Source organism: Typopeltis vanoorti, chromosome 25, assembly GCF_054136105.1.
Source record: "Typopeltis vanoorti isolate ZY-2024b chromosome 25, IOZ_Tvanoo_1.0, whole genome shotgun sequence".
Classification (NCBI taxonomy): Eukaryota; Metazoa; Arthropoda; class Arachnida; order Uropygi; family Thelyphonidae; genus Typopeltis; species Typopeltis vanoorti.
Genome location: NC_143573.1, coordinates 63,408,802 through 63,427,703, shown reverse-complemented (window position 1 = coordinate 63,427,703; position 18,902 = coordinate 63,408,802). Strand labels below are relative to the sequence as shown.

The 18,902-nt window shown below is 32.3% G+C and overlaps 1 protein-coding gene across 1 annotated transcript in view; it reads left to right on the top strand.

The window, feature by feature from the left end:
- The window catches only part of LOC150092796 (uncharacterized), a 61,034-nt gene extending 46,791 nt beyond the window's left edge, over window positions 1–14,243 (top strand). Inside the window, exons 5-6 of the mRNA XM_090414280.1 lie at window positions 7,574–7,703; window positions 14,055–14,243. Of these exons, the coding sequence (XP_090270406.1) occupies window positions 7,574–7,703; window positions 14,055–14,146 (222 nt within the window). The 3' untranslated portion in view covers window positions 14,147–14,243. The remainder of the gene's footprint in view (window positions 1–7,573; window positions 7,704–14,054) is intronic.
- The last annotated feature ends 4,659 nt before the right edge of the window (window positions 14,244–18,902 follow it).

The window sequence follows — 18,902 nt, the reverse complement described above, 5'->3', positions numbered from 1 at the left end:
ATCAAATAACTGACATTATTTTTGCTGGGATGAGTGCCTTTATTCTCCACTCAATCCCCTCCCTCCCCAACCCATAGCTAAACCTTAGTTTTCCAACAAACATTCAAAAAGTCGAAATTAAAAATACAGCATACATTCAGTTGCCAAGTAAAAAAAACCCAGATTCTCATCAACATCCATGCCTCCTCCTTAAATGGAAGGAGGCATGGATGTCGGGAAAAACTTTTGTGTGCATTGAGTGATGGTAGGTTGTTGTTGTGGGGGTTTCTATGAAGAATCTCGTTGATTAAATTCCTTGGATAGCCATTTTTTATTTATGTCTCTGATATATGAGTAATTTCATCATAGAGTTCTTTTTAATTAATTCTTATTAATTAAATTTGATTAACTTTTCATCAAAAAATACAATTCACTTTGGAACTGGAAACAGATAATCAACTACCAATTTTGGATACCCTAATCAAGAAACTAGCAGATAGACATATCAAACTAATAATCTACTGTAAACCAACACACACTGAACCACCTTCATTTCAAATCAACTCACTATATTTCCCAGAAGCTCAGCATAATACATATGCTCAAAAATAGAGCCACAAACATCATCTCAGAAGAAAAAGAACTCTATGATGAAATTACTTATATATCAGAGGCATTAATAAAAAATGGCTATCCAAGGAATTTAATCAACAAGATTCTTCATAGAAACCCCCCACAACAACAACTTACCATCACTCAGTACAGTTCATCAATAGTTATTCCTTATGCAGGTACAGTGTCCAAAAAGATCGCAAAACTTTTTAAACCTTTCAACATCAGAGTTGCGTTCAAACCGGTCAAGACTGTCCATCATGTTTTAAGATCACCAAAAGACATTAATGCTTTTTTCAAACACGCTAGAGTGTACAATATCCCATGTGCTTAGTGGTCTAAACTATATAGGACAGACGTCGAGAAGCCATTGAAATCTGAAAAAAAAAAGAACATATAGGAGTTGTTAATAACAACATAACAAACAACTCAGGTCTAGTCCATCATTTCACGATTACTATCTATACCATACCATTGATTGGGATAGCAGCTCCATACCTTACTTAGAAGATTTCCATTGTAGAAATTTCAAGGAAGCTGTTGTAGTCCTCTGTTCTGGAGAAAATCTTAACAGAAACCAGGGAAAAATAATAGCTGACATGGAAAACCTTAATAAGATCACTCAGTCTGCCAGAATTTAATTTCACTCAAAACTACAGAATGTGCTCTCATAACAGTGACTAACACAATATGCTCCATGCATGTAATGTTACGCGTTCTGTTTTAATGTTTAATTTATACGATAGTGTTACTCCATTTTCTCTGTACTAGCCACTTTGAGTTTTTTTTCTCTCACCATTATAAACCCTGAAGAAGCCGGACAGCCCTGTCGGCGAACCTTATTGGTATTAGATGTTTATAAATCATGGTCAATTAAAGATCAATATATATTTCATTTTAATTATATGTGTGAATGACCAAATATAATCTAAACAAAGAATATAATTTCTTGGCAAGTTTAATTTATATATCTTACATAATTGTGTTGTGGTGTGCAATGGTCAACATAAATGTATGCAAATTGTGTATGGATTCAGATAATTCTAATATATATATATTTGCTATTGTGTTGGCATATTTGGTACATGTTGAATTAATTTTATACATACTGGAAAACTCATTCTTCAGACAAATACACACGTTAATTCACACGATATTCACAAGTTTAATTTATAATTTGCAAGTTTAATTTATATATCTTACATAATTGTGTTGTGGTGTGCAATGGTCAACATAAATGTATGCAAATTGTATATGGATTCAGATAATTCTAATATATATATATATATATATTTGTTATTGTGTTGGCATATTTGATACATGTTGAATTAATTTTATACATACTGGAAAACTCATTCTTCAAACAAATACACACATTAATTCACATGATATTCAGCAGCACATATTCCAATTTCTACTATAAAATGATTGTTTTTGCAAACTGGTCACTTGATGACTGGTTAACAGTTGGTTATTACTGCAATATGGCATTTCTATGGAATCACTGCAGGAGCCACTGTAAAGTGCATATCAACCATTTGCACTACACCATTTTATATGTATTTTTGTTATTAATTTCGTGTGTGCTCTCTGATTAGTTTGTCTGTTTCTTGCAGAGAGGAAAAACCTAATGTTCTAGATAAAAACTTGCTGCCTCTATATAAAGTCAGTTAACTCACCTTCAGTTGAAAAACCTATAAATGTTACAGTAAATAGACATCATCAACATATTGACCATAAAAAAGTAATGCCATGGGTGAAAGGGAAGGGTGGATGTGTGTGTGTGTGTGTGTTGTCTGTATCCCATAGTATACTAAATTCCAGATGCACCAAAAATAGTTTGGCCAGTCAGCCACTAATATTTTGGCCAATCGGGTATCCAAAGATTTGCATATAAATGTCATTTTTGAATTTGAAAAAAAAAGGTTTGAAATAAGGGCTAAAATATAATTAGCCCTTATTAAATACAGTAAAACAATACTGGAAAAAACTATACCTTGGACTACTCATCCTCCACATATTTGGGACAAGTGAAATCCATAAAGAAGGCTACCCAGTATATGGAATTAATTTTGTACAAAAGACACCACCACGTAACCTCTATCAAAATTTGTAGCAAAATTACTGAAACTGCTATCAGCCACATCAAAATCAAAAACACTGATGACCTGTTTTGCCATATATCACACTTATTTCTATCTCAAAATGACATTCTAACATCACTAAACATGACAGCTCTGTATACCAGTGTTAACGTCTTCAGCACAATGAACATTGTTCACACACTGCTTTTAGAAAATCCTTCTGTACGCCCATGCACTAAATTAACTTCTAATTGTATTTAGCCCCCTTAATGAATTAATAGTTTCTGCAAACTCTTTTCAACTTTAAAAATGGCATTTGTATCCAAACTTTTGGAACTCCCAACGGGCCAAAATATTGGTGGCCAATTGGCTTGAACTATTTTTGGCACATCTGGAATCTAGCATACTAAACCCTTGCCCTTCCCCCCATTGTTTTTTTTTTATGGTCAATATACAAATGTCTTTTTGGAGATGAAGCATGTTTAAAACCTTCCTACAAACCTCACTCAACGATTCCAGTAACTGACTTAAAATTTATCATAGAATCAGAATGTGACAAACCTATAAACTTCCTAAATTTAACTTTAATCAGATTCAGCAACTACTGTATATAGAAACAAAAATATTCCATAAACCCACACTCATTGGAAACTGCTTGCACTTCATCTCCTACCATCTGTACTCCATTTAAAAATTAGTCATTCTTTCACATTTTATCAATGCACATAAATTCTCAACCAATAATAAATCTTAATAATGAAATTAAAAAATTAACCCAGATTTTTCAAAACTGAGAATATCTAACACAGCTGATAAATTACAAGAACTTAGCAGCTAGGATTCTATTAACCACTCCACCCATCAAAGAAAATTTTCCTTCATATAAAATAATAAAATTACCCTATGTTCAGAATACATATCAGGCATATAACTACGAGGGTGATCTGAAAAGTTCTTGACCTCGATCATAGATGGCAACACTATTGGCAAGATTTTTTTTTCTGAGTTGGTACATCCGTCATAAGCATCCATGTGAAATTGCAAGTCATTCTATCAAATAGTTTGTTTTATACAGCTGTCTGAAGCAATGGATGAAATGGATAAAATTGAGTATCGTGCAGTTATAAAATTCTTTGTAAAAGAAGGTTTAATGCCAAAAGAAATTCATTCGAAGTTCATAAAGATTTATGCGCACTCTTCTCCTTCGTTTTTGACAAAGAAGAAATGGCTGCTGAGTTTAAAAGTAGTTGTACCAGCCTTGAAGATGATCCATGTGAAGGACGTCCAAAAAGTGTAACAACACCAGAAATCATTGATTAAATGCATGATATGGTATCGGATGACTGGTGAGTCAAAGTGCATGAAATTTCTATATGCATTTCAAAAGAACGTGTAGGATATATTTTGCATAAAGAATTGCAATTGAAAATGCTTTGCGCAATGGGTGCCATACTTGCTCACAGCAGATCAAAAACGCACTCGCATGAAAATCTCTGAATAGTGCTTGGAGCGTTTTAATAAGAATACAACTGATTTTGTGCATCGATTTACTACTATGGATGAGAACTGGATTCACCATTACACACCAGAATCTAAACAACAATCAAAACAGTGGACAGAAGCCAGTTGTTCAGCACCAAAGAAGACAAAGTCGGTTCCATCAGCAGGAAAGGTCATTGCATCGGAGTTTTGGGATGCTAAAGGCAATTATCTTGAAAAGGGTAAAACAATAATCGGGAATATTATTCTGATCTTTTAACCAGACTAGAAGAAAAAATTCGTGAGAAAAGACCCAGTTTGCAAAAGGAAAAAAACCATCTTTAATCAGTACAATGCACCTGCCCACAAAGGTGTTTTGGCAATGGGAAAATTAAGGGATATGCACTATGAATTGTTGGAACATCCACCCTATTTTCCAGATTTGGCTCCCTCTGACTTGTGTTTCTTCCCAAAACTAAAACTGTTCCTCTCTGGTCAGCATTTTTCTTCGAATCAAGAGGTGATTGCAGTTGTAGAGGGGTATTTTGCAGATCTTACTGAGAACCACTACAGCAACAGGATAATGGCACTGGAGCATCGCTGAAATAAATGTATTAGTTTTAAGGAAGATTCTGTTGAAAAATAAAAATAATTTTGAAATTATAAATTTGTTTTTTCGATTGTTAGGCAGAGAACTTTTCAGCCCATGTATTTTAAATGTATAGACTACAAGTTACAAGTTTGTGACTAGCAGTTGTTTGCTATTAGTCACAAACTGGCTACCTTTCTGAAACCCACCAAAATTCATAAAATTTCATCAACCAGATTGTAATGTCACCTATATAGGCTCAACCATTAGATGTTTATGGTCAAGACTGCAAGAACATTTTTGCAACTGTAATATCCAAGCACCTAAGCAATAGTAATAAAAATAAAAGTAATAAATACTAAAATAATAAAAAAAATATATTAATGGCAATACATAAATTGCAATCCATGCTTCCAAACAAAACCATATTCCCCAGCTTGAGAAAACCACCATCCTAGACTTGCAAAATAATAAAATCAAGTTGCAGATTTCAGGAACCATGCCTATAAGAGCTACAGCAACTTGATAAACATCAGTTGTCCCTATATGATTTCAGAGAATTAGAAGCTACACAGTATTAAAATTACTCCCCCCCCCCTCCAAGTTTCAGCCAGTAAAAAAAACAAACATGAAAAAAAGTGTTAGAGTTCACTTAAATGATTCCATGTAATCATTTAAGTGAATTCTAAGACTTTTTTTCACTTTTCATCTCTCATTTCTTTTCCTGAGTTGAACACTCTTTGTATATCTGATGACAATGCGATATGGAAACCACTCATATACTGTAATTGTTATTATTACTTGATACTTCCAAGGATTCATTGTGAGAGGGCACTCTACTTTACTGTACACAACTCACCATCTTCCCTACATACTATCATCAATGTCATCTACTGCCTGCTACCACCACTAACAGTATATTTTGTCTGTAAATTGCATGTGTTCTCATGCATTTTTATTTATCATTCTTTCTGAGGTTTTAAATTATTTCTCCACATTATTTATCCTTTTCTCATGTTTTTAATTAATTTTCCATGTATTTTTAACCTTTATATTTTAATCCTTTATAGTTTATCATGTTTAATTCATTTCTGACTTACTCCTATTATTATTTTACATCCATGCTACAGTGGAATTCAAACCTATAGCGTGTAGATCAGACACTATTCATTCATCAGCACAAGCCTGACTGTTCTAAATTGCATTCACAGTTTAGTCATCCCACATTTTTTTCTCTGGTGCTTTATGTATACACTTTTACTGTATCTATAGAGTCATGCATTTGTTTATGGTTAAGTTATCCACAAAATGAATATCATTTTGTGGATAATTTTCAGTTTTCTACTGCCAAAATATATCTTTATATAAATTAAGTCTAAAGTATTAGCTTTTGGAGTTTAAAAAGTAAAAAGTTTTTCTGTTATCATCATCAGGATATTTTTTTTATGTGCACATAATGCTCAAATGAAACACAGTTTTCTTATAAAATGTTTCTGTATACTGAATTTCAGCCAGAGTAGACCTTGAAGATGTGTAGAGGCATAAAGGTAGCATATAACTACAACAACTGTAACACTTATGAAGTTTCATTGAAATGAGGTAGTAAGGTTCTGTTCAGTTTCAGATGTGTGCTGTGAAAGTAATGCTGCGATCTCATCAAATGGATGAGGAAATAACATATGCCAAAAAATGGCAACTTTCATCATCCATTGTTTTTGTTTAAAATAAAGTGATTCATTATATGGCAGTCCTAGCATTCAAAAAATAGCTAAGTTATCATCAAATCACTGATATGCACCCCCAGAGGGTAAGGATATTTAATGATAGTACTACATGAAACTTCCTATTGACAAATTATTTTCATCCAAATTAATCTGTTATCTGCCAAGACTCCAGTGTTGTTCAGTTCTTATATTTCGGTTTTCTAAGTCACTTATTACTGTATCAATCAACTTAGAACTTGGTCTTTTTCTTGCCATCCTGGCAAAAAAAAAAAACACTTGTTATGCTTACCTTTTCTCTACTGTTCTGTTTAAGTAACCATACCACCATGGATTAGCTCTACTCACACATTCCTGAATGTTAACTGTGTCAAGTTCCTTCCTAATATCCTCATTTTTCACGTAGTTCTGATATTGATACCATCTGTTCAATCCCCCTAGTTTTTCTCAGAATTGGCTTGAACACTGTCTTGTATATAGCTAATTTAGTATTTTGAATATCGTATCAGCTTTGCTAATTCTGTTGTCTGTCTTCATGTATCACTTGATATAATGTCCCATTTACACCACACTATTTTGATCAGCTTTTCTCTTGGCATCTTGTCATATGTCTTTTCCAGATCTACAAAACTCAAATACAAATCCTTGTTTTTGTCTTCAACTGAAAATCTAATGAATAAATATTTATTTAAGCTTTTGCATTATCATCATCAAATGATAAAAATCATCTAAGTAAAAGTCTGCAGTCAGAACTGAGAAAGAACAATGCATATAATACATTGTCTACTGACTAAACAGAAGAATAAAAATAATATATATATATATATATATATATATATATAATTATGTTTAAAAGATGTGTGAATATGAATACAAATAGTTATTCTATACTTGTTTGAAATTTCTACTAACTAAACCATAGATTTCTTTCCAAGACTTTCAAGATGTTTCAAAAAAAAAAAAAAGCAGTTGGAAAATTCAACTTTAACATAATAAATTTATATAAGCACAGTAAATAAATTTATAACAAATGTATATGAAATAGAAATGTAAAGAATTCAAATTGTATAATTCCTTTTGTTATATTAAAATATTCTTCTGTGATAAAGCCTCTTTTAGAATTCACAAATGTATGGCTAGCACAAGGACAGGGTATTCGATTGATTGTACTGGATCCTTCTGAAGCATGCCGACATAACTGTTCTTCTCTGTCAGTTCTTCTCATGCCAAAGCATGTATGTAAGTAGATAATTTGTCTGTAGATTATTTCAATTGAACTTTAATTTATTATTGAAATTTATGAAATTTTTCACTGCATTTAAATGAAGTATCTTCTTATGGTGTCATCTTCTATCAAAGGTCGGCGATTATCTTGGTGAACAAATTACTTTCTTGCATTTATCTAAGCAGTTGTACGTTGCTCTTTCCTGTCCACCTCTTAATGTTGTCAAACCAAGATATTCTTTTTCTTCCTCTAGCTCTTTTGCATTAATTCTTCCTACTAAAATGGTTTGTAGAAGCTGGTATTTGCTGTTTCTCATGATGTGGCCAAGATATGATGTTTTTCGTTTCTTGATTTTTTGTATGAGATCTTTGGTTTTGCCAGCAGATTTTAAGACATCTTCATGGTTATTTTTTCTGTCCATGATATCTTTAGCATTCATCTATATAGCCACATCTCAAGGGCTTCAATTTTCTTGATCGTTGCTGCCTTCATTGTCCATATCTCAACTCCATAGAACAAAATGAATCAGATGTAACATTTCAGCATTCTGCATCTGACTTCTGTGTTTAGATCTTTATTGCAGAATAATGTTCTCATTTTCATGAAAGACTGTCATGCAACTTCAATCCTTGTCTCTATATCTATTTCAAGATCCCACCTTTCATTAAGCCTGGATGTTAAACACCAAGATGTTTATGCCTTGACACTTAATTGACAGTTTTCCCATTGAGTATTAGTTTTTTCATTGATGAAGTTGGATGTTTGCTGTTGACCATGTATTTCGTCTTGTTGATGTTTATCTTTATTCCCATTCTTTGGCTTTCTATGTATACTCTGTCAATGAGGGTTTTGGCGATCAGTGATGTTATCTGTAATTAGCACTGGGTCATCTGCATATCATAGTTGTTGGCAATCTTTCCGTTTATTGTGATTCCCTCTGGACATTTTTCCAATGCCTTTTTAAAGATTACCTCTGAGTGTATGTTGAATAAGAGTGGTGAGAGCACACACACCCTTGTCTCACTCCTCTTTTGATGTTAATATCACTGGTGGTAATGTTGTCTAATTGAATGGTAGCTGATGGATTCCAATACAGATTTCTTATTGGTCTCATGTCTTTTTTGTTAGCTCCATTTGTTGAAGGACTTCTATTAAGTTAGTGTGTCTGACCTTGTTGAAAGCTTTTTCAAAATCTATGGAACACATAAAAACAGTTTTCTGTTTTTCTATGCATTTTTGTATCAGTATTTGGGCACAGAAAAGTGCCTCTCTAGTACAAAAACCATTCCAAAAGCCAAACTGCATTTCACTCAGAGTTTCTTCACTTTTTTTATAGATGCTATTCTGAATTACTTTCAAAAATATTTTTAATGCTTAGCCCATTAGACTAATAAGTTGGAAGTCATAAAAAGATATAACAATTGCAAACACCTGGTTCAAACTTCCACCTAGAAGACTGTACATGTGGAAATCACATCAAGATAGCTGTCATAACATTGTCAGAAATCGAATTTGACTGCATACTGATAAATAAAAGATTCCATGGTAGTATAAAGATGCAAAGACTTATCCTGGAGCAGATATCTCATCGGATCACAATCCCATAGTTGCAGAAATACATCTTAGATTAAAATCTACCAAAAAAATCACAAAATAAAAAAAAAATGATGTAGAAAAACTAAAAGACACAAAGATAAATAAAAGAGCCAAGACACAACTTAACCTGCAATTACAACAGATTATCATGGAAGAAAGTTAAAGAGTATAATCTCTTTGGAACAGCCTAAAGAATGCCATCATAACAACAGGTATTGAAGAAGTAGGTTATGTGAATAATGTAAAACAACAGGAATGGATGACAAATGAGATTCTTTCTTATTGATACATGAAGGTACAAAAACAAAGACTTAGCCAAATATATGGAAACACATAACATCATCAAGAAGAAAATAAAAGAAGCAAAGGAAAATTGAATGAAAAATTTATGTACTGAGATTGAACTTTAGAAGAAATATGACTATTTCAATCTGTATAAGAAAGTCAACGAAATTTCCGGAAAATTCAGAAAAAAACAAGTAGTGTTCTAAGAGACGAAAGTGGAAAAATAGTTCTAGAAGAAGAGAATAAAGTTCAGATTTGGATAAAATATATAACAGAACTCTTCAATGATACTAGTCAGAAGCCTATAAATATAAACGATAGCATTCAAGGAACAGCAATTCTGAAATGTAAAATAGAGAATGCTGTAAGATCGTGTAAAACAGGAGAAACCAGCGGACCAGATGGTGTGTAAACAGAATTTTTAAAATTAATAGAACCAGATAACATCAAACTTCTTCAAAAACTTCATTAAAATATATGAAAGTGGCAAATTTCCAGCAGATTTGCTCAAATCTACATTTATTGCTATCCGAAAGAAAGCAAAATCTTGTGGCGACTTCTGACTTATTCGTCTAAATCAGGGGTCACCAAACTTCTTTGACCGTCGACCCCTTCAAGAGTTTCTTGATGTTTTATCGATCCCCTCTGGTTTATTATTACGTAATTATAATAGGACAAGCGAAAAATACGCTTATGTTAGTTTTTAGATTGTTTATTTTATAGTTACAGTGTTTATTGTATGTATAATATAGTATATATTATTATATTACTATTACTACTACTATCACTAGTAATATCACTGGTATTACTAGTGATATTAATAAACTACTGGTATTGATATCACTGGTATTACTACCAGCCCTTCTCACTTCTTTAACATAGAGAAGTTTAGTTTGTGAATGAATAACGATTGAATTATAATATGTATGGTCATGAATTTTAGAACATTAACGCTCACTTTTATGTCGATGGCAAAAATGAGACTGGGATCGAATATGTGTAAGTATAAGTAAATAAGCAACTGCGCACATGTTGCCATCTCGCTCCTGCCACGCTGGCCGGGCAGTAACCACAACATCTGTTTATTGGTAAATACGTCATTTTGGCCTACTTCATTGGCCTCCGTAACTATTTTCATGACCTTGCTCCATCTTACAGGTCTTATTCATGTCACTGTTCCTACGATTCACTCTTAATTGCGTTGTCATTCAGGATGGAGGTAATCCAAGTTTACCGAATTAAATATTACCCATACAATGATGTCTTATATTTTTCTATCGACCCCTGAGCCCAAATCGACCCCTAACAATGTTATATTGACCCCTGGGGGTCGATGTCGACCACTTTGGCGACCACTAGTCTAAATGAAGTGTACCATTATAATTTCTTGACTTATGCCTTCAAGTAATGTGCAAGATACTAGGATACTATTAAAGTTAACCTTACTAGCTTCCTCTCAACACTTTTTCCCTAATTAAACACTTTTTACCTAAAAAAAAAATTGTTAAAACTAGTGACATTGTTTTCTGATATGTCTTACATTTAGTTCAGATTTAGATATTTAGTAAATATGTAAAGTATGGTCAGAGTGTGACATTTGGCACAAATGCATATGAGAATATGTTAAAAGTTTTTTCACTTGGTTATAATATAAATTAAAGTTGTTGAGAAATTATATTCTTGTTTGATCCTTTATCCCATAAACAAAGTTTGCACCCGAAGTATCTTCGTGACTGAGCTACTTTTATATAGAGGCTAATGATTTCAGATCAGTTGCCTTAGTATCCCATATTGCAAAGCATCTTCCCCTTATAGTCATGTATAATGCTGTGCAATATGGGAAGGGCTACTACCCAGACCAGGTTTTGCCTTTTATGGAGGTCTCATCAGTGGGAGAAAGTCCCAAAACAGATACCATGGTTGAATAAATGCAGAAGTCATATATTTACCATATACAAGTAGCCCAGTCACGAAGATGGGCTCTTCTTCTGGGCTCCCACTAAAGAGACCTCAATAAAGGTCAAAACTGTTCTGGGTAGTGATCCTTCCTGCAATGCATAGCATTATACACCTCCAAAACAGGTGTGCTTTGCATTATGGGATACTAAGGGAATTGATGTGAAGTCATTAGTCTCTCTATACGAGTAGCTTAGTCGTGAAGATACTTCACATGCAAACTTTGTTTGCTTATATTTGGATAAAAGATTAAACAAGAATATAATTTCTTTGCAACTTTAAGTATATGGGAACAGTGGCATTTCAGAAATCTTTATATAAAGAGGGAATAGAGATATTTGTAACCGAGGAAGGATGAATTTATAGGATGTCTACTTTTAAGAGATATCAAATTATCTTACGTTCTTTTTGTTTTTAAATTTTTAGTGACAGCTGGTTTTGAATAAATAAATAAATGGAAAGGAAAGGATAACTTGTAATTTTATTTTATATGTAAACATTTCCTAAATGTATAACGAAAATGCATTATTTTTTGCCATCAGAAATTTCTTTACAAATGTTACATAAAGAGAAATATTTATATAGTTATGAGTCTGTTGCAAACTGTTTAATTGCAATATTTATATGTAAAGAGGACTCATCTCTAATTTTTTTTTTTTAATTTCTGAACTTAAGAAAAGAAAATATTGAAGTTTCCAATGATGTTTTCATGCCATTAAAGAACTGTAATCTTGTTTACAATAAGCAATTTGTTTTGCTTTCATCTCATTGCCATGTTTACTTGCTGCTTGCTTGAAGAAGTGGAATTAAGAGAATAACAGAACAGCTGTTACAATGATTAGAACAGAGAATACAAGATGTCTGAAAAGTTGGAAGTTTAGGGGAGAAATAGAATTTAAAGGAATTCTTAAGCCAAAAAGGTGGGAAAAAGCTCCCTAACAATTACCTTTTGGAAAGAAAAGAAATAGTGCAACTATGTTACATAGACCAGTTTTTTTTTGGGGGGGGGGAGAGTATTTAGCTGACTATCCAAACCAGCTGTTTCTGATTATAGTTTCCTTTTGAACTGTTCACAATAAAATTAACTATGCATTTCATTGGGAGCATATATACCCATACTTTTTTTTTTATAGTCAAGAAGGCAAATATCAAAATTTTAAAATTTCTTTGTTTCATAGTATACAGAAAAATAAGGGAATTCCCATATTGGCAAATAAGGTCAAGATTAGTGTATCAGGTAAAGATGAGCATTTTGTCTTAAGCTGATTATGCCATGAAAGGCTCTATCTAATTTCACCATCATTTACTTTAATATAATTATTCACAAGTGACATAGTCTTGCACTAACCCTTGTAAAACAATATCCTTTAGATCTTTACTATGCAGGAAATGTGGAATCAGTTCCAAAATATACAAGTATCTATAACTGAAAGTACCTCCTCTTCTGAATCAACTCAGTAAAAAAATAAATGTGCAATCTAGATAAATCTCTTAAGTGCACAAAGATTAAAAAAAGTTAAATTTGGTGTCTTTACTCTGTAATCCTATGCCAGTTTTGTAAAAATTAATATCTAGTCTACAGAACCTGTAATATCTAGGTAAGAAAAGTAATTAAAATTTCAAGAAATTAAAAAAAAATTAGAAAACTCCCCTGCCCCTCACCAGTAAACAAAATATTAATTTCACTCAATACACCATAAAAATGATGTAAAACTAAATAAAATCTAATTAAATAAATAATACAGAAATAAACTATATTTTTAAAAAATTATTTTGCATTTGTTTTTAATACAAGTGTGTTTAATTTCAATATCAGCCTTATAATTGACATAGTGAAGAATAAGTTTGTGAAATCAAATATGATACTATAAAGTGTTTTCTAGCTAAGAATTTTCCTGCAACGAATGAAGCACATCTATTAAAAAAATACATAAACAAATAAATAAAGTAATCCTTTCATAGACAACTCTGATTTCTGCTCCTGTGTACATTCATGTAATCAAAGATTGGACATTTTTATTTATTTATTTACTTATTTATTTATTTATTTTGAAAGTGGAGAAAAAGTTTCTGTTTTTATGACACATTTTCTTCATTACTGCAAAACTAGCACACATCCCTCTCCCATTCACATTATGTACTTTATGAATGAGCTATAGTCTATTAGATAAATTTGTTTTGACAATTATATTATTTATTTATATATAAAATGTACATAATTACTGTATTGTTTTAGTGTATAATAATGGACAAAATCACATCAGGTTTCTGCTTCTGTTTGTATAATAAGATAATCTTATTATAATATAATGTTATTCTTCCATATAAATTATCCTTCTTTTGAAATTGAATGTTTTTAAAAAAAATCTTTTTGCAAGTTTCTTCTGTATTTCATTTAGTTTTCATGTGTATTATATCATTTTAATACACATGAAAACTTATATGTACAACTTATATTACTTTTATTGAAACTTATATGTAAAGATACTACATTCACTTTTTCTTTTTCTTTTTTTTTTCTTTTTAAGTATATTATAATTGGCAGTTCTGGCATCCAAGATCACTCCCTGCAAGACTCTCTGATGAGCTAAGCATTACATTTATGGGTTCCTTTTATTGAAAATTAGGAAATAACTTGTCAAGTTTATATAATAATGTATTTTTTTAAGATATTAAGTGTATAATAAATGATACAGCTTTTTGCATTTGTTAAACCATTTCTGTGTAGATGTTGTTTTTTTTATTTTCCCTGTTTATTCGGAACATGGATGAAAGTACAAGGCATTTTTTTTTGTTACATTAGTATTAATATAAGAAAGGAATTGTCTCATTGAAACAAAGTACCAAAAAGATCCAGCTAAAGTCTCCATAGCATCAATGTGATGTCAAGAAAAAAATTACTATAAATACAAACCTTTCACTATAAAAACAGTTGTTTTTTTTTCACTAGATCACTGTGGTGAGAATTGACTAATGTGCAAGAACTTCACATAAAATACAGGGTGGCCATAAATTAACTTTCCCTCTTTGGAGGTATCTGTAGCTAAAACTAATACACAGAATGAGACCACATTTTATATTGAGACTTTTGAAGGCATGGGGAGATGAATTCTGCGAAAAAAAGATTTAGTACCAAAAAGTCGCCGATAGGGGAAATTTTGACGTCGGTGGAGCTGTCAGATATTTGCAGTAAATGCAGGTAAAAAGGATTATGCAAATTTTACTGTGCGTATATGACAACAGCACCACCAATTCCACTTAAAAAGGGATTGCCAACATTTAGGCAGTTATTCGAATGACTAACGAATTGTGCTCAATATGCATCCTACCTTGCCTCAGCATGCTTTACTCAGTTGTTTTACCTTAAACAGTGCAATGCCATAGCGGCGCTTCTGGAATTTAGAAGGTTTCATAACCTGCATACAGGTCCTATGTCAGCTGTAGCCCTGAGAGCTATGATTAAGAAATTTGAATTTATTATCATTGTAATGTGCCACATATCCAGCTGGAATGAGTGATGCAGGTGTCGCTCACACCGTTGAAATGTTGTTATTCCATTTTATCTGCCTTTAATGTAATTATCTGCTTGTTTTCGGCTTTGCCAGTGCCAAAATTTCCCCTATTGGCGACTTTTGGTACTAATTTTTTTATTTATTTTTTTCGTGGAAATCATCTCCCCATGCCATCAGAAGTCTCAATATAAAATTTGGTCTCATTCCATTTATTGGTTTTAGCTACATGCCTCCAAAGAGGGGAACTTATTTTATAACTACCCTGTATTTAAAAATGACTTAAGAAAATAGGTTTCTGTTCAGAAAACATGCATGTTTAAGAAAGATCAGAATGCTGCTGTATTGCACATGTATTCCAGTGAGCTGGCGTTACTATGATATGTGCAAGACATTGCTCTCATGCAATGAATTTAGGTTGTGATCAGCTGGATTGCTTAGAAGTTATCTATGGATAACTATAATTTAAGGGATGAAGATGTCTTAAACAATGCAAAACTGAGGCATATATAGGTATACTGATGGGGTATTTCAATAGAATATATAGAGAGGTATTTCAATAGAATAATTCATGAATAGCTGAAGTATGGCTACTTTTTCCCCCCCTCATAATTAGTAGAATACATTAACAGTATTATGTTCTTTAATCTCTGGCAATGTGATATTATTTTTGATTTTTTTTTTTTTTTTTTTTTTTTGAAGTTCAAAAGAAATTTATCTATATCTATCTATTATCTCTCTCTCTCTCTCTCTCTCTCTATATATATATATATATAAGAAAAAAAAATGCTGTGTTTGAAATCTTGTTAAGGGTTAATGACAAGTGTTACTTCATCCAGAACTGTGAAGCAGTTGTATTTAAATATAAAACTTCCTGTAAAAGTCTGTATGTGATGTATTTATAATATACTAATAGTGTAATTCCTGTCATGCTGTTAATTAAGAATTCGTGTATAGAGGCTTAAGTGCTGTGAAGACATAATGTTGGAGGTTTAATGGATTTTTTACAACACTCAGAAAGGATTAAAAAGAATTTAATACTTCCTATATTTCGTCCTAGTCACTAGGACATCTACAGGGATTACAAAAATAACTAATGTAACATAACACAAATATCATACAATACTAAGCCCAACCACGTGGATGACACTAAAGTCCTATCTAGGTGGAGCGCCCTCTAAGGGCGGGTGTAGGTGGCCTGGAATATAAAGTAGGATCTCTGGTGATGAGTGTTTCCCAAATTTTCGGAAGCTTAATGCAACCGTATTTATTAAGATTTGGTTGATTTCTAAGAGCTGTTGCTGCTTCTAAGAATAGTCTCTCTTTCTTGAATCACAGCAAATTGTAAAAAATCCATTAAACCTCCAACATTATGTTAATTAAGAAGTTGCTAACAGCAACAATGATAGCTGTTAAGATTGTAGTGTAATATCTGTTCTGACAAGTCAACCTAAGTTTTGTAGTGCAGTTATTCACCTTTTTATAATATAATCTTTCCATATAAAATTTACTTGAAGAACAGGATAGCATCCCCCAGTACATACAGAGAAAGAAAAATATCAGTTATCATCCTTGCTAATGCATCTTTTGCTGACTGCAATCCAGATTTAAATATCCAGTGATAGGATTTTTTTTTTTTCTCTTATAAAGAAGGACATGCACTACATCTATGTTTTACCATAATTTTAGTTTTTCAGAATTAGAACTGCACAAAAGAAAAATTATTATATCTGCATTAAAGAGTAACTGAATTAAGTATTTTTTCTTTTATATAATTTTATTTTTGTGTAGTGATGCCAGGAAAATAAAATTACAGCTAAACACTTAGATATGATTCAGTGCTAGAGGGCTCTCATTGCATTAAGCAAAAAAAGACATTTAAAATCGTGTCTCGTAGTTGTTTACTCAGAGTCTCTGTTGCTCAGTCGATATAGACGAAGCCCTTTGGTCAGAAAGACCTGGGTTCAATTCCCTCCAAGACATGAGAAACCTTTTATCTGGTTTCTTTTCACTAAAGGTGAGTTAGCTGGGCTCATATGTAGGTAGAGGGTTTTTTCCACCTAGAAATTCAAGTTTTTCATCCCCCATAATAGGCAAACCAGTTCCATGAACACACGCATTGGCAGACATAGGATACACTGGGAGGCATAGGGCCAATCACGTTGTCCTCGAGACGGTCGCAGTTGTGAAGTCCACAGCTAAAGAACTTCAATGGTTTATGAAAAGCTTAAGACAAGTTGTTTACCCCTCTATTGCAGATTTATGACAGCACAGCAGCTGGAGGTTATCCAGAACCTTTATGAATTTAGTTACTAGACATGATTCTGGCTGATAAGCTTTTCAGTTGTCGTAATGAAGTGAATTATTCTGAGTCCAGTTAGTTTCATAATAAAAAATATAAAAATTTTATTTCTCTATTCTGCATAATTTTATGAGAATTGAACTCCAATTTATAGCTCAGGTCAGCATAGGATTCCAGCACTGAATCTTCATACTCCATGGAGATGCCTGTATGAATAATTACTTTTATCTGATTGTGAATGGAAACTGTCCTGGTAGTTTCCATTCACTTGGATGAACTATGCCACATTTGTCAAAAATATGGAACTTTGTTATATTTATAAAGGATTCTATAAATACCAAAAATGGATGTGAATTACTAGGACAAATAAAAGAAGCAAATTGTGTAAATGGTTTGAGAGCAGTTTTAAAATGATCTCTATTAACTAATTAATAGTATAGACTCTCAATACCATGATAAAATGATCTTATTGAAACAAACAAATATTTCTTTAAGGATTCTTGTCTGGCTAGAGGTTCCAGAATAATTTATGGATGGATAAACAAAACTCTTATAAGTGTATCTGCATTTTGTGAAACACTTCTAACAATGAACTAAGAATCAAGTAATTGTGGTAACATATCAGATTGTAAGGCAAGAGTGCACCCTATCTCCACTGTCATTCATCATCTATATATGGATCATATTGTAAAGGAAATTTAAAATATTCTATAGCTATTGGCTGAAAGATATCTCAAAATGACTGTCAACCATTTTTTGATAAATTAACACAACTAAAACTCCTTATGGTTCAAGAAATACTTCACTGTTGTTGCTGACTTCAAAAATAGTCTCTCAACCTTGTAACACTGCATGGGTATTATGTGGCTGTAATTTTTCCCTCCATTTGGCTTTTCCTGGACCACACATGAACTTGAGTGACTTGAGAAGCATTTTACAAGTAATACAGCAGAGAAGTTCAAGAATAAAACAGGAGTAAATTCAGTTATATTGAATTTACTCCTGACAGTATTTTATTTATACTGACAGTATTGTCATCAGTTTTTCCATCAATTTCAAAATTTTAAATGTCATCTTTATGTCTATGAAAGATTAATGGATTTTAATATCCTGACCTTTCAATAGTTTTATGACACCGAACTGAAGCAATCTAATCTTCTTCACTTATCAACATGGGATTGCTATTAAAAAAAACGTTTAATTTTCTTGAAACATAAAGCTCTGGAATGACTTAAAGAGATTATATTGATCAAGTGCATATAATAAACAACCATATTATATCAACTAGTTTCATCAACTAAGGCTGTTGGCATCTTCAGGGTACATAACTGATGTAAGACACTAAAAAGTAAAAAACTGTTACAAACTATAATCAACCGATTCCAATTATATTAGACAAAGAACAGAGTGCGTACAATACATACATACAGCATGCATGATCTCACTTGTTATTTAGGAACGTTCTGTAGTTGTCACTGTAATTCAGTTCTGGTGAGTTGAGAGATTTAATAAGGGTCTTCCAGATCACGGGCAAGATTAGTCCTTGGTTCCTGTTAAGGTTTTGT